Raw genomic sequence first — 16,681 nt, 5'->3', positions numbered from 1 at the left:
GTGGGATATTTTTTCTAAGACATCAGTTTGAGGAGGAGCAAAAATTCAATGCTGAATTAAATGAACTCAGGATAGTGGTAACTGCAAGGAGAAGTAAGAAATGACAGCCACAACCTTTTCAATTCAAGGGCAGAATATAAGTCTAAGATATTTTTGATAAATTCTGACAAAAAAAAAAAAAGAAAACAGCATACTTTAAAGTATATTGAAGCAGTGATTTTTAAACAAAGAAAGCAGAACTAGAACATCTTAAATTTTTAATTCTTCCTTTACAGGTTACCTAGCCCACTTTTGATTAAGAAAACTGTAGAAAGTTAGTAACAGCCACAAGTTAACACCAAAAGGTGGCACTTGTCAATTTTCCATAGAGTCCTGCTTTACGGGATGTCTCAAATGCACTGCTCCGATCTTCTATCATACGTTGCTGACATCAGCTGTGTCAGATTTTAGTCCACTGGTCGCTTTTCACCATATTTCTTTGTAAACTCTTCAGCATTCTTACAGAATTTTTTACGGTCCTTAGAGTATTCTTCAGCTAGGTCAGCCCGCAGGGGATGCTCAGGCTGTGGATCATTCACCAGTGCTATGAGGGACTGGATTACTGTCAAAAGAAGTAAGAACACTGTCAGAGACTAAGACTGTTAATTTAAAGGGGGAAAAAAAAAAAAAGATAAAACAAGATATAAGAAAATAACTTAAACTGCATTTAAGTATATCCTAATAAATCTTGTTTCTTTTCAAGAGCAGAGTAAGATACCACATCAGTAAGCTACAGTAATATGCCAACACGTAGTTCAGTGACAGCAAATACATCAGGAAATCACATCTGTGAACAGAACCAACTGCCTGTGAGCAAAGACCAAAATGCACAGCACAGTATTTTCCCAAGCACTGAGCATCCTGCCTCCTTATGGCTGAGCAAGGAGTTTCACAGACAGCTTCACCTGTAATGCATCAAGTGAAGAGGGCCCCAGAATTTCTGTCACAGAACATTTTTCCCTAATACCTCTCACAATAAATTAAGCAATTCAGTTGTAATTGGATCTACTTTTGGAAACCATTTTTTTCAGCTTTATTTTTCTGTGACTTACTTCCCCTATAAGTAGGGAACAACTCTTGACATTATTCTGAACTACCAAATATGTTTTCTAGTATAGATATACTAGGCAATACAGTAAGAACTGCAAGGTGCTTTTCATACCACTGTTCACAGCTGCACGGCAACTGCTGAGTCACAGGCTGAAGCACAGATTGAGCACCTGGGGGACAGGACCCAGCCAGCCCTGGGAGCACAGGTGAAGGCAATTCAGCTGTGGGACAGGAAGGCGCACAGCCTGGCTGCACCTCTCTTAGCATTTAAGGGCTGAGTGCTGCTGGGGAAGGATCTCTGCTTGGAGATCCCTCCTTTGTGGAGGCTTTCCTGTGAACTGAAATCTTCAGAGATGGGTGAGCATCTTTTCCTTTGAAATACCATCCTGTCTGTGCTGGTCCCTTTGCTGTTACGCTCCTGTACCTCCTTCCCACTGCACTGATCTTTCTGTAACAATAGCCATTTAATCAGCATTCCCACACCACTTTCAAGAGAAATCAGGCTCACAAGTGTACTCTGCATTTACATAACAAGTCCTGTGTGCTACCATGAAACTTACTGCTGCTTTTTCCTTATATACATTCTTATCACCAGTAGTGGTACCTGGCTTACAATCGTCATGAGTTCTCAAATCCATCAACTGAAGTTTATACACAACTCAGCAAGCCTACAGACAGTGAAAACACCAAAGATGCATTTCCCTGAACAGCAGTGTTAACAGCTTTCTACTTGAGGTAATGGACTCCAGACTAATATAAAGCAGCACCCTACAGTTTTTCGAAACAAGAATACCAAACTGCTAACTTTGTGCCAATACTACAGCCAGCGGCCTCCTGAACTCACACAAAATGCTGGCAGCCACAACAGAGTGTGAGAAGTCAGGGTTTGTTTTCAGTCTGCCACCTCCCAGTTTAACTGGATTCTCCCTAGTTTTGCAGTATGCTTACAACACTTATCACCCTGGAAGATGCTAAGTATCACGGGAGCTTGTTTCAGAGCACAGCCTTCTCACTTTTCTACCTTTACCTGAAAGGGATGGGGGCCAAGTAGGAACATTTCCTACCATGGACCTTTAAACTGTAACAAACTAATACAGCATGTAACAATGCCTTTTCACTCAGTAAAGCCTCTTTATGTACAGTAATAAATATTTAACATCAAGTTTATCATTACCTGCCAGAAAATGTGAAAATTTCACGAAAAATTTCACATTGCTCCTAACTAATGGAGCAACGAGAGGCAAGACTTATCACACTCTCAAGTCTGGCAGAGAACCTAGTGAGACTTCCTTACAATAATTTTTATCCAAACACACTCCACACAGTAAGCCTCACAGCAGTGATCTTTTAATAGCTAAGAGTTAATCTGTGTCATGATTTTGTTTTTTCTTTAAGCAAACAAGCCAAACGTGTATGTAGTTACTGTTTAAAAAGAAACATATAGTAACACCATTTTTTTTTTTCTTTTCCATTTTGGATTTAAATACACCAAGGACACAACCTTAATGAACTCTTCAGCCATTAAGAGTTGGTTTCCTGAAGGTGGAAATGCCACAAGTCAGTGTCATTACTTTATGTTCTAATAACAAAATGACATTCCAGAAGAGCTGCATGCTTTACTCACAATATGTATTCATGAGGCAAACCTTAGGAAAATGGATAAAGCAGAAAAGCAGGTTGACAAGCGAAAATACTGTTTGCTTCAAACACACAATGCAAAGTCTCTTAATACCCTTTTTTCCTCCACAAGGAGTCCTACCTTGGTCAGTTTTGGTTGCTGGCTTCCAGTTTTCAGCACTAATTACTGGCAGACAAACCTGCCCCTTTTCATCGATGTTAGGGTGATAGATCTTTGTTTTAAATGTAATCTTAGGAGGTTTGAATGGATATTCTGCTGGAAAGTTGATTTCGATTCTGAAGGCTCCTTTATCATATGGAGGATTGTCCTGCAACGAGATGACAGAACATAAACAATCCAGCATTCTGTAACACGTGAGCTTTAAGTAAAAGCACGTTCAGACTTCGTCTACTAAATGACCTCTTTTCAAGGCACTTTTTCCAAACACATTCCTACATTTATGAACATCAAAACTAATGCGGTAGCAATGAGGCAATACAACCTCCATCACCTTTGTGTTTCAGCATGAGAAAGGCAGACTACCACTGTTCTGAAGCTGGCTGATATTCCTGCTAGTAGGAAAGCAACCAATCCCATTTACTCCATGCTCAGAGATCTAACAAGTATTTTTATTCCCACATTTATAAGTATTTTGAAATACACTGTAAACCCTTTCTGATACACAAACAGGAAACCTCACGAGGATATTGGTTTCCCTAAACCTGCCTGTTTTGTATTTCACACAACATGGTGGTTCAAACAGCAAAGCAGTTTGATTTGTCACATTCCCATAAGCATTCTGAGAACCCTTTTGTGCTGACTGCATAAAAACCTGCTGAGCATTAATTCGTACTAAAGATAGATATCCACTGCATCTGCTGATGAGAACATTCTGAATTTGTATGCAGTTTTAGCACCCACTGCTATCAGATCAGTTTTGATGGAGTACAATGAGAGAACTGTGAAGTAGGCAAAGATTTTCAAACACTGCTACTATTTCAAATGCTAACTGCTGAAGAAAGGCAGGAAAAAAGCTCCTGCTATGTTTAAAGATGATGAAAATGACATTCTATAGGCAATAATAACCAGGACACCAAGCCTTCCCAAATACTTGAAGAATTTGTGTTCCCAGTTTGCGTTAAGTATAATTATTCTGCATTACCTATCGGGCCATTTCCTTAATTCAGTTCCACTCCAGAGGCTGAAAAGCTTTTATGCATACTTGGGGTTGGCGAGCACTCTATTAAGATGCTATTCAACACATAACATTCAATTTTGTTTTGGTTGCGGCTTCTAAGAAGTGACACATGATTTTTTGAGTCAAGGGAAGAAGTAACTCGAGTAGCTGAAGACCACTTTTTACCTGAGCAACCCTAAAAGCTTTTCAAGTTTAACAAATAACTTTCTGGCTGTAGTGGCAATTTACATTAATGCCCTCTTCTCACAGTCTGCTTTGTTCTTGCCTCCATCACCAGCTAGAACATGGGAGGACGTTCAGGAAAATGCTACAGGATCAGAACTGGCTTAAGAATGCTCATTTCCTGCTTGACTCTCAGTCAGAACAGTTTTTCACCATAACTCGCCAATAAATTTTAACTAAACATGTATGTAAAGCAGTTGCTCATCTTTTCAAGAGACAGAACACAGAATATTCAAGAAATTCATTTCCAGTAATTTGTTACATTTATTCTTCTACTGACAAGGTAGACAGTCCAAATTATAAATGCTGAAATACAGATATCTAACACTTGACTTGCATTCACCTGATGTATTTTTACTCTGCACAAGTTTATCAGAAGCGTTTGCTATGGACAAAGTGAAATAAAATTCAGTGTAACCCAGCAGCACCTTTTACTACAGCCAGGAGCCTCATACTGGCATTCAAAAAAAATCAAACAGTGCTTTTTCAACGTACAGAACTTCAGCTATACCCTATTGTGCAATTTAGAACAGGAAAACTTGAGAAATCACCTTCAACAGGCTTCTCAATTGAACTAACACTAAAAACAAAACGCGATGTATACAGGTTCTTATAGCACTACTGCACAAACACTGTCAAAATACTAACCTTCATATCTTTAATACTTGAATTAAAAAGCAAACCAAAATACTGCCTAGTTACAGAGTTTAATAATCAGTAACTGATTACTCTACTAATGACAGTACTTGTATCTCAAACCCTCAGCAAGAACAAAACTGGGAACAGCACGTAAAACTTCAAAAGAAAAAACTTGGGAAAAAACCTAGAAACCACCACTACAACCAAAACCAGCACACCTCACTTGTATCCAGTTTATATTTGATATTTTGAAGCCTTCTATCCCAGCTAAAAAAAAAAACAAAACAACAAATTATGCTTCAGCATAAGCATCTTTTATAGCATTTCCTCAAAACGTAACCTATACTACTCTTCAAAACAGCTATGACACAAATATTAATTGCTCTAGTAAGCATAGATTTCATAACAAAATTCCCTCTTGGCCTTGAATCCTTACTGGTGTAACATTTCGCTTGCAATAAATAGATGTTATACCCTACATACTTCTAACTTTAGCAGCAGCAAACATTCTGGTGCTTTGCTTTATTAGCCATGTTTACCACCCAAACACCACTTCGAAGCATTGCCAAAATGCTAACCTGGCACACATGAACCACGCCAATTGGAGTGGCTTGCAAAGCACTGTTTCTCAGTTATGTAGAATTTTAGCACCAAATCCTGCTTACTGTATTAGGAAGAGTAAACTCAACCACTCGAGGGAATTGCTCATAGAATGAGAGTAAATTAAATCTGTTCTACAGCACCTCAAGATCAAAGGCCTCACAAAGATCTTAGCAGAGATGACACAACCCAAGTTTGTGAACGGCCTTCAGCTGTGAAAGTGAAGGCAGTGCCAAAATAACACTTCAGTTTCTTCTGAAATAGTTTACATTGGTCAGGAGACCTTTTAGGTAGCACCAAGGAAAAACAGCAGCAAAGAGCCATACTTAAAAGTAGCTGATGTAATAAATGAATGTGAGCCGCAGCAGTGCAAAATAAAGGAAGGTGAAAATCCATGCAACCAAGGAATTTAACATACTAAGATTCCTGCTATCCCCTCCCTAACAAGTCCCTCTTTATTTGACTAATACAGTTGCTGTCTACTTCTATTATTATTCTAATACTACTAATAGAAGAATTCTACTCCTGCTTTTAAACAGCAGCATTAGTGTTTTTGGAAGCAATTAATGCCTAAGGACTTTCTTTTAAAGAGCTCACTTGTAAAAATCCAAACCTTTTCCCTGCAGACTTTTTCCAACACTTAATTTTTTCCCTAGAAATGAATACAGTAATTTACAAACAAGCACCCCAAACTAACAAAAACCACAAGAAAACAACACACAAATCTATTGAGGACTAAATAAAGTATTTCATAACTCAGGCATTCTCCTATGATGATGTAAATCTTGTACTTTCAGCTTGAGATAACGAACTACACAGCTCACCTGCTTCCCCTTTCCAGGACCTTTCCCAAGCAACCCAGCGCCATCGCCGGCTCTGCAGCCTTTCCAGGGCAGCCACTGGCTGGATCAGACCCACAGGTACCCAGCATTCAGCCAACTATTCATCAGTTGTCCAGAGCCCCTATCAATTACGTATAGATTTTTCTTCACACTACTTACAACAAACATCACTACTAACATTACTACTACTTACTACTACCAATATTATCAGACACTAATAAAACCACACAAGACATTCACACGAAGTGAAAAGACAGATTACAGTGTTTGTCTTGAGACTATGAGAAGTCTAAAGAGGGCCAAGAATTAAATCCATTGGCACCCTTCACTGCCCAGAAAACAACTACTCTGAAAGCCAGCTTCCCTACAATGAAGAAATCTTGCCAGTGTACAAAAACCATCTAATGGTCACTAACAGCAATGCAAAACTGGGGATTTATGGTAAAAAAAATGATCATGTTTTAAAGCTCATTAAAATAAAGAGCATTTCATACTCACAGGAACAATAAGCCCTTGCCAGGTCAATAAATTAGCTTCATCAACCTGGATATTACGGAAGTTTTTCATTCCACATTTGCGGATTTCTTCAAGCTCCTGGAAAAGAAGCAGAGGAAGTCAGCAGTTAATATGACGTGAGGCACAATGCTCAGCTCTGTTTCAGCAAAACGCCTGGAGGTCAGCGTGAGCTCCTCTAAGACTAAAGGAGCCTGAGGCTTCAGTGGCAGCAACCCACAGAAAACAAAGCGCTGTCCCTGTGAGAAGTAAAATTCTGAGACAAGTTGTTCATAAAGGGTTATGTTGTGATGTCACAAACACGCAATAATACTTTGTTAACAAGATCATTGTATTTATAAAATGGCACTCACCTAAATGAAAACCAGTGACTTGGAAGAATTAGTTCATAATAGTTTTAAAAACTTACAAAGTCACTGAACAGACCAATTTTCTCAGCTGGAAACCAATAAGTTCCTGCAAGATCAACGTAAGCGATGTAAACGCTAGTGGATATCTCAGCAATACTCATCTGACCTAGATCAATAACTTGAGCTGTTACAGCTCTACCTTCGTTTCATTCATCAGAGCTTGCAGCATTTATTAAGATGCCACTTTCTCTATCTGTAACAAGAAGGAATACAAACAAGGTATCTTTCTGTACCCATCAACCACCAGTAAAATCTTTTCTCGGCTTCGGTGATGCCTACGTCTCTAACAAGTACGTAAGCTATTTTCATATTAAAATGACTATAAGCCCTACTGCAGCAGCTGTTTCCCTGAGTATTTATTTCATCAGAAAGCCATAAGACCAAAAAAGCAAAACCCCAAGGCTCCACCTATTCCCACAATAATGACAGTCCTTCAAGAGTTTTATCTGCACAGACAGCATAACTGAACTCAAATTAAGCCTCCTGACACGAAATGTAAAACTTTCCCTGTGGTTCCAAGTGTGAAGCACATGACAGTAGCCCACACACACTGGGAAAAAGCACTGCTGAGGTGCATGCTGCCAGCACACAGACCTCCACTGTAGACAACCACATTTGCAAACCCCGGCAGGATATTACGATTAAACACCAACTGCCAGCACAGGAACCACAACGCACAGAGCATTAGAGGTGCTGAGTGCTGAAGGCACAGGGCACCTGCTTGGAAAGCACCAGGGCAGTTCATGCCCCTCCTGCAGCTGTTCTAAGGGAGCTCTCTGCACACAGAACTGCCACGTCCAAAAGCAAACTGTCCCACAAGGGATAAATCCCATTCCACACCAGATGCAGCGCACCGGTCACCAGGAACAAACCAGGCTAAGTTTACCACTATGTAGTTAAGCATGAATAAACATACAACACAGATACCTTGCCTCTAAAACAGGAAAAGAAAAGAAACCCAAGTTCAGTGTTTTAAGTATACTGACTGGAAAATTACTATTATTAAACTCATAAAAAGATAGAATGGCTTTGCATTAATGGAAAATTTAATATCTGTATTTCATAAGTAGATTCAGGTTAAAAAATGAATGATTACTTAAGAAATGCAATCAAGCAGGGCACAGATCATTATAAAATTGTAATAAGAGTTACACAAAAGGAAAAAATCCAAGCAAATGAACAAGTTGTTCCCTATTTTTTTTTTTTTTTTTGGTCAAGTCCATCACATGGGAGAGGGAATTAAACAGCCTGGAAGACAACACAGGAAAGAGCCAGCAGAAACCCTGTTCATCTTTCAAAATGACACGTGGAACGATTGTGGAATTCACTCTCATAGAGAAGCAGCAAGTGACTGCAGTGTGTCACGCCCAGACTCTGTGCCTCCTGCCCTGCTGCCTTGGGTCCTGCAGGAGTAACAATAACCAAGAAGGGAGCAGAGGATAAAGCAGGCAGTCCTTTTCCTCACCTGGAGACATGACCCACCTGAAAAACTTGCTTAAGACAGGTGCCAATTTACCCTAGCAGGGGCTTTTCTTACCCTAGAAGCATATTTGCAATGCATTACTCTTATTTCTAATTCATATTTTTAGTGTTTTTATGTTTAATTCATCAGAAGTGACAAGAGATTAAGAACTCAGGATTAAAAAGGGGGGGGAACTCGCAATAAAGGCCTGAATGGTCTCAGAACTACAGAAGCAGACAACTCAAGGATATAGGCACAGTTAGAAGAAGTGAATGAACTACCAAATGTCACCAAACAGCATTAGATTAGAAGTTAATGCTTCAGAGGGTCAAAAATTACTTTATGGGGTATAAGAATACAGTCTGGATATTTATTTTAAAATAAATCCTAATAGTCCAGGCAGGCAGTGAATAGAGTAATTCCTCTTCTGTCCTCCACCCCTTTGTCAAGCAACATCATTAAAGGCACACAGAAGCAGCCTAACCAAAGGTTCGAATGCTGCAGAAGTTTAAGTCATCTTTAACTTCCCACAACCTGGCCGCTTCGCTCCCACTTATTACAGACAACACGCTCTGCCCAGCACGTGGGAAGGAGAAAGTTGTTCCGGGGTAACCTCAGCCTTGGGGAAGAGCGCTGGCAGCAGGCCTGGATGCACACGCTACCTTTCTCGTACATAACCAATACATAAAGTTTCAGTTTTTTGCTTTGAACAGCACAAATGATTGTATTCATTGTGAATTTAAATGATTGAAATAGAAAATGAAGTGACATCACCTTAAAATCATAGAATGCCTTGGGTTGGAAGAGACCCTAAAGATCATTGAGTAAAATGTACTCGCCTTTTAGAAGAAAGCTGGAATGCCAGATTACACCTAGAGCCATAGATTACAACAATTTTTAGAACTCCTACTCCTCAAAATTCACTGAAGGCTAAAAAAAAAAAAACAAAAAAAACAAAAAAAACCAAAAAAACCAAAAAAACCAAAAAAACCAAAAAAACCAAAAAAACCAAAAAAACCAAAAAAACCAAAAAAACCAAAAAAACCAAAAAAACCAAAAAAACCAAAAAAACCAAAAAAACCCCCAAAACACAAACAACCAAGCCACCAAACCACCAACCACTAGGCATCCAGCACAGCCCTGGAACTGTTTTGCTTACACATCTTTGAAGTTTGGGGGCTTGGCTAAATAGAAACAAAATGGATAGGAAGATTCAGTGGAGACTGAAACGGTTAAGTTTATCGACTGCATTAAGCTCTGCATTAAGCTGCAGATGCTATTAAATTCATAAATGAAAACAAAGGTCTACCGAAATGACTGCACACTTTGCTTACCTAACATTTACAATTTGTTTATCTGTTTGTGCATTACCTAAAAGATGTGTGACAAAGCTAAATAGGCTCCAAGACACCGATAAGGAGCTCCAACTTGACTTTTGAATCTTGTGTACTGCTGAGAAATGTTAAAAACAAAGAAACAAAACAAACAAAACCAAAAAAGAAAACAAACCAGATTCCAGCTCATTTAAGAGCTGTTACAGAGTTTCTGAAACCAAGAGGCTGCGATACTGCAGTTCCATATGCTCACATGCTTTTATCGAGTAATTTTACTTTTTGGCAAAATGTTTACATCTGGTTTTCACTCATAAGTGTTCTCTTAAAGTTTTGATTATAAACCTTTCTCTCAATTTTCATTTTTGAAGAAGGAATCAGCTCTCACTCACATGCAAACAACCACGTATGGCACGAGGCCTTCCATCCCTCATTAAGGAGAAGCTTGGACACACACAGAGTTGTTTGTAGCACCTTTCCTGGGGACAGTCTTGCTGTTCAGGAGATTGCAGCACTCTGCAGGCCACCTGCAGCAGGGCAGCCCTGGGTTTCATCACTGAGTTCAACGGTGGCACACGTCTGACTATGTGATCATGGAGGCAGATGGAAAACAGCGATTCTTTAAGTCTCTACCTACTCTTTAAATCTATTTTCAATTCTTACCGCTATAAATCCTCGTAACACCTAAAAGCCAGGAAGCAAAAGCACAGACATCAGCTCGATCATACTGCAGATGAGCACTGGAAGAAGGAGCTGCAGACCCAGGGCAGCTCAGTACCACTGCGATGAGTGCTGCCTGTGCCCGAGTACCACACACTGCTGACGCCAAGCGGCGACTGCTCAGCAATGAGAGCCTCCCCCTTTGCAGCTATGCACTGCTTCCCTTCAGATCACTCGACTCCAGAAAAGAGCCCGTTTCATGTTAGTGAGTGGAAATTGCAAGCCCTTCAGTGAAATCTCTCACGTCTCCTGCAGATGTACTGCCCATCACGTGTGTTTGGGGAAAAGGTGCTCCTCACAAGAAACAGTCATGAAGCAAAGCAGCCCCCCAAAAGCAAAGAACGAGCTGCTTTCTTAAGTTGAACTATGCTGCGTTTGCCAGGTTCTCAGTCCCATCCTACAAGGGAAAACCCATAACGACATACCCTTGGTGCAGGCTGCCTTATTCCCACCTCTCATATTCCACAAACAGTGGCGATCTGTCAGCTGCGGCTCTTTGAAGAGGTGCAATGGTGGCTCAGAGATCAAAACTCCACCTCAAATGCTGCTGGAGCACAATTCATTAGCTAAGAATGTTTCACATTTTTACTAACCTGGGTGCGCTCGCAGAAAGACTTGAACAAACAGAAAACAGTTAGACCAGACCATCACATAAAGCCCTGCTAAGAGAGGACATAAATTAGGGCCTTGGCCTAAGACAGGCCATTTGCACACAGTGTGCAGTAACAAGGCAATCTTATGCACATTATAACCTGACTTAAATGTTAAAACTAACTGTAAGACAGCAAAATTTCAGTGCTTCTTTCACAAGGAGGTTTGCAAATTGAAGAGTCCATAATCTGAAGAGGAAACCCACTTCCACCTGAAAGGTGGCAACTACAATAACACTCCTGTCTGCCTGTGGGCAGGCTGCATGTTATTATGAATCAACTTCACCAGTCTCTGTGGCATCGTGACTCATGAGTGACTGATGTGTGACACGTATTCAGGAAAGATTACAGCACTTCAAAATGTTGGCAAGATCTCACGGAAATGGAAATGCCTTTATTTTATGCGACCTATAAAAGATTCATTCTCCGCTACGAAAGACAAAGTTGATGTTTAGCCCCCCCAGAAAAAGAGAACTAATTGAGTTGGAAGAGACCAACCCGATTAATGCTTATTGTACCTTATTATTAGTATTGGTTTTTTTTTTTTTTTTTTTTTTTTTTTTCTTTTTGGATATTCAGTGACACATGGAATCACCAATCATCCTATGGTCCTGAGTTTGGAATCCCACAGGCTCTTTCATAGTGCAAAATTCTGAAAATGAAAGACTTGAGATCAGCAAATTTCCACTTTATAACCTGAACAACAGTATCAGGCTGGTATATGTGAGTTATAAGAGCTCCAGTCCGTTCCTATCCAGATGAATAGCAAACTTAGAGCACAACAGGCTGATCTGATGCCACAAAAGGAACAAATGAAGCTGCTTGTTGAACAGCCTGTACAAGTTATGCGATAAAGCATCTCGCAGCTGTTGGAGTGGCATAAAAAAAAGCACATGACACACACGGTCCATAAACAGAAGGCAATAAAAATGAAAGTAAAAACATAAGAGGGAAGTTATCAATGTCTCCTTCCTTCCTACACCGCTCCCTCTGAAAAGAAACTGCCACTGTTTCTCTAGAAAAGGTCACATCGTCAAAACCATTTCGATGGCATTTCAGTGAAAGACCAAGGCACTACGTGATGCTTTAGGAGCACCCGGGACTGCGTGAGGGGCTGAGAAGCACAAGGGCTCTGTAAATTTAAGGACAAACTTTCTTGCCTCTCATATTTTCACGTTCTGTACTAAATACTTTGACATTGAGTTAGATATTTCTCCTCTAAGAAAAAAATACTGATGTGCTTTTGAACAACAGAGCAGGCATTAAAGCTGCCTTGCAAGAAGCTACACCTATCCTATCTGAAACAAAGAACCTAATTCAAATACAAAGCTGCAGATATGCTGATGGCTCTCAAACTATGACCAAAAAATAATAGCTATCAGAAACGAAATAAAAACCAAGCACCACCTCCTCAGAAGCCTTCAGGAGAACCAAGGCCTTACGCCTGCTGATCTAATACATATCTGAATGACTCCGCACATATTATATTTACTACTTAATTTTTGATGCCTACATGGCACAATTAAGGTGACAAAATGAGTCTTATGAAAGCAATGCTGAGCTATGGGTTTCCTCAAAAGCGACTGCTCATGTGCACACGGATGTGATCAGCCATGGAAACGTAACCTCGAACAACCTACAGCCCCCAGCAGAACCCTAACCCTCCAGGGCTCGCAGCCTTAAGGGCACCTCTAAATCTGCTACTGAAGGAGAAGTTTAGCAGCATTGTTATGTACCAATTTTCACCACAAACGGTATTTTACAGTAAATACGCTCTCTTCGTGGAAACTCACGCTCAAGGCTGTCCGCACATAAGAATCTCCCTCCTCGTCAGCATATCGCAGTGAAGACAAATCCATCACCACGCCCGGAGCGAGCGAGGCAACTTCTGAACCCGGGTCCACGCTTCACCTCGATAAGCCTCTGACTCACGCGGGCGCGGCGGTCCCCCCACCAAACTGCGGCGCCGAGACCCCCCCCCTCCCCCCACAGCGGGGCCAGCGGAACCCCCCGGCCGAGGGGCGGAGAGGGCACGGGACGCCCCCGCGCTCCCTGCCCGGCCGAGCGCGGCCCGCCAGGAGGGCCCGGCCGTCACACCGCCCCGGGGATGGGCCGGGCGCGGGGCGTCCCAGCCGCGCCGTTTCCTTCCCCCTCGGCCCTTCCTCTTTGCTTAGTCACCGCGGGAGCCCCCCGAGGGAGGGGGCCGGCCCGCTCCGCACGGCCTCCCGGCACTCTCCGAATCCCTCCCGGGCCGCCCCTGGCAGCGAGCGGCGGCCAAGGCGAGATGCCCGGGCGCGGCGCGGGGCCGAGGCGGCGGCGCGGCCCCTCACGGCCGAGGCCCAAGCGCCGACCGCTCCCGCCCGGCCGCCCCGGGCCGGGGACGGGAAGGGGCCCCTCAAGCGGCCCGCGACAGGGAGAGGCGAGGAGCCCGGTCTCATAGGAGCGCCGAGGGCGAGGGAGAGGCGGGGGCCGCCCGTCCCGCGGCCCTTCCCGACGCGGCGCCGCTGTTACCTTCATCAGCCTCCTGCTGGCCGCCATCTTGGCTCTGCTACCGCCGCCCCACAATGCATGGCGGCGGGCAGGGCGCTCGGCGCCGCGCTTCCTGCGGCGGGCGGGACGGCGGGCGGGACGGCGGGCGGGTCGAGCGCGGGGCTTCGCCCATTGTCCGGGCGCGAGCCGGGCCGTGCGTTCCCGGAGCGCACCCGGGAGAAGAGAGAGCGGGCGGCTGCCGACTGGCCCCAGCTGTGCCCTCAGGTCCGCGGGTCGCCGGGCTCCGGTCCCCGCCGGCGGTCCGTCGCGGTAGCCGGGTGCTTCACGCGGGGCCGCAGGTACGGCGGCTGGAATCCTGTGGCCTTCGGCTGCCGCTTCACATCTGAAACGCCGCCGGACGCTGTTCTGGGCCGCCGGAATCGCTCCCTGCGCCGTTCGCCGCTGTCCTCGCTGAGGTGGCGCTGCTCCGCAGCAAAGTTACTGCTATCATCCGAAGAAGTTCTGTGCTTTAAAATAGTCCTTACGGACACGGACATCATGAAAAAGCAAAGTAAATGTGAAATACATAGAGTACTATAAGAGGCTCTCAAAAACTTGCGGGGATGCAACAGAAGTGATCAGTTCTGAAGAACAAGGATTACAGTACCCATTAGGATCATCCTGTAGCAACGGGACAGATCTGCGTGACAGGAAAGGTGTTTCACCAGAGGCGAACAGCAGAAGGACCAGCATGACAGAAAGGCACTATAAATAAGGAAAAGGAAGAAGATTGCTCACCTGTATCAGGAGATTCCAGGTTCAGAGGAAAAGCTTCACCAAGGGGGGATCTCCAAGCAGAGATCCTTCCCCAGCGGCACTCAGCCCTTAAATGCTAAGAGAGGTGCAGCCAGGCTGCGCCCCTTCCTGTCCCACAGCTGAATTGCCTTCACCTGTGCTCCCAGGGCTGGCTGGGTCCTGTCCCCAGGTGCTCAATCAGTGCTTCAGGCCGTGACTCAACAGTTAGCTACAACTCCCCAAACAGCTATTTGATAATCAAGATTTTACATCTACAATAACGTTTATTGCTCCAAATCTCAACATTTGTTAAGAAGTATACAGCATACATAGAAGCCAGCTTAATGCTCACCTCTTCACACGGGTGTTGTGAAACTGTAAATATCTTTCAGGCTGTATCATCATAACTATTTAGAGTTATGATCTTATGCTATCATCCTGATAGCAGGAGAGGTCTAACATACGCAGTGTGTGGCAGATGGGGGGCTCCACGTGTCAATCACATGCACATAGTGTGAGAATAGGAGTGGCAGAGGCTGAGGACTTGTGATGTGACACTGGTACTGAAGAACTGACATTGGCTAAGAGGGCTATTTCAGATTACATGCTGCTCAAGTTCAGAAATACTTGTGTCTGAGACCATGGTGACTTGGAAGAACAGTTCTTTAAGATTATTTTATGGATATCCACAGATATGAAAAATGAGCTGCTTCAGCTATTATCTGTATTTATGTATTTGTCAGAATTCTATCCACGTTTTCATCTCATCTTTATTCAGCTGTATAGTTCTCCAGGACCATCACGTCTCAGAGAACTCATTCAGGCTCTCACCCATATCTGCACTGAGTTATGCACAAAAGGCAATACTAAAAGAACTGCAGAGAAATCTGAATTACTATCTGTAATTTTAATACATGGTTTTTATAGCTTGTAAGAGAATGTCAGAAGTACCTGGGATAATTACTAAGATAATCTACACTTCCTTCGACAAGAAAAAACACCACCCACACTAACTTACAATAGCTCAGCCAGCTCTTAAGAAATCACTGTGGGTGCAGCTGTCCTCACAAGTTACCACCTGATGCTGACATCCTCTCTTAATGCAAGGTGTTGAAGGAAGTCGACACAATTGCACGCAGCTCACATACCTGCTGCAAGCACTGATGAGCAGTGCCTTATTTATTGGCAAGGGTTGTGCAGCCACAGTCACACTACTGCATTTCTCCTGGATATAATTCGCTGGTAGTAATGAAATGCTTTCTGATATTAAAGCAAGAAGAATTTACTTTCAGACAATTTCAATTATAACTCTTACCTCCCTGTTAGTGACAGGATACAGGCTGCTAGTTATACAAACTTTGCAGACCTTTCTGCATTTGTGAAATTTGTTGTTGTTGTTTCCAGGTCGCACCCATTATTTTTTCTGGCAGTGGAGAGCATCCAAAATACATGTTTTGGTGTCTATTTTGCAGGGCTCGCCAGTCCCTTGAAGACATCACATCTATGCCTGCTCTCTTCCAAAGATCATTTTCTATCACCATTTTAGGACCATAACTGTTCAAAAAAAAAAAAAAAAAAAAGCCTAAACAAACTTTCCAAACATGTGAATGACAAAATAGCCTGACCCTTGAAAACTTAAAACAAACAAATAAATAAATAATCTCTGTGTATGACTTCTGTCATGAAATGGACTCTCAACAATCAGAAAGATCAACGCAGTGAAGTGGTGATACGGGAGGTGACACGACAAAGGGACTAGCACGATGGAAGGGTGTTACAAAGAAAAAAGGAAAGCACTCACTCATCTCCCAAGATCTTGTCTCACAGGGAAAACTCCACAAGGGAGGGATATCTAAGCAGAGAGCCTTCTCCAGTGGCAGTCAGCCCTCAAATGAGGTCTAAGAGAGGTGCGGCCAGGCTCCACCCCTACTGGTCACGCAGGTCTATTGCCTTCACCTGTACTCTCAGGGCTGCCTTGGTCCTTTCCCCAGGTGTTCAATTAGTGGTTCAGGCTATGACTCAACAGTTCCCTACAGACTGCTGAAAAGAGACAAAATAGATCAGGAAATCTGAATGGGAGGAACTAAGAAAAAGAATAATTTGTTAGTATATTAAACTTGATC

At 42.9% G+C, this 16,681-nt stretch overlaps 1 protein-coding gene across 1 annotated transcript; it reads right to left on the bottom strand.

Annotated features, from left to right (window-relative positions):
• Nucleotides 1-446: 446 nt before the first annotated feature.
• UBE2L3 (ubiquitin conjugating enzyme E2 L3) lies at nucleotides 447-13,865 on the bottom strand (the record flags this gene model as incomplete). Its single annotated transcript, XM_079543731.1, has 4 exons — nucleotides 13,806-13,865; nucleotides 6,707-6,802; nucleotides 2,849-3,035; nucleotides 447-601 (listed from the first exon to the last, which is right to left on the bottom strand). The coding sequence occupies exons 1-4, from the start codon at nucleotides 13,830-13,832 to the stop codon at nucleotides 447-449; spliced, it is 465 nt and encodes a 154-aa protein (XP_079399857.1). The 5' UTR covers nucleotides 13,833-13,865.
• Nucleotides 13,866-16,681: the final 2,816 nt, after the last annotated feature.

The sequence above is a fragment of the Tetrao urogallus genome (assembly GCF_951394365.1).
Source record: "Tetrao urogallus genome assembly, chromosome: 17".
Classification (NCBI taxonomy): domain Eukaryota; kingdom Metazoa; phylum Chordata; class Aves; order Galliformes; family Phasianidae; genus Tetrao; species Tetrao urogallus.
Note: the sequence above shows the minus strand (reverse complement) of the source record. Positions and strands in the feature narration are given on the sequence as shown.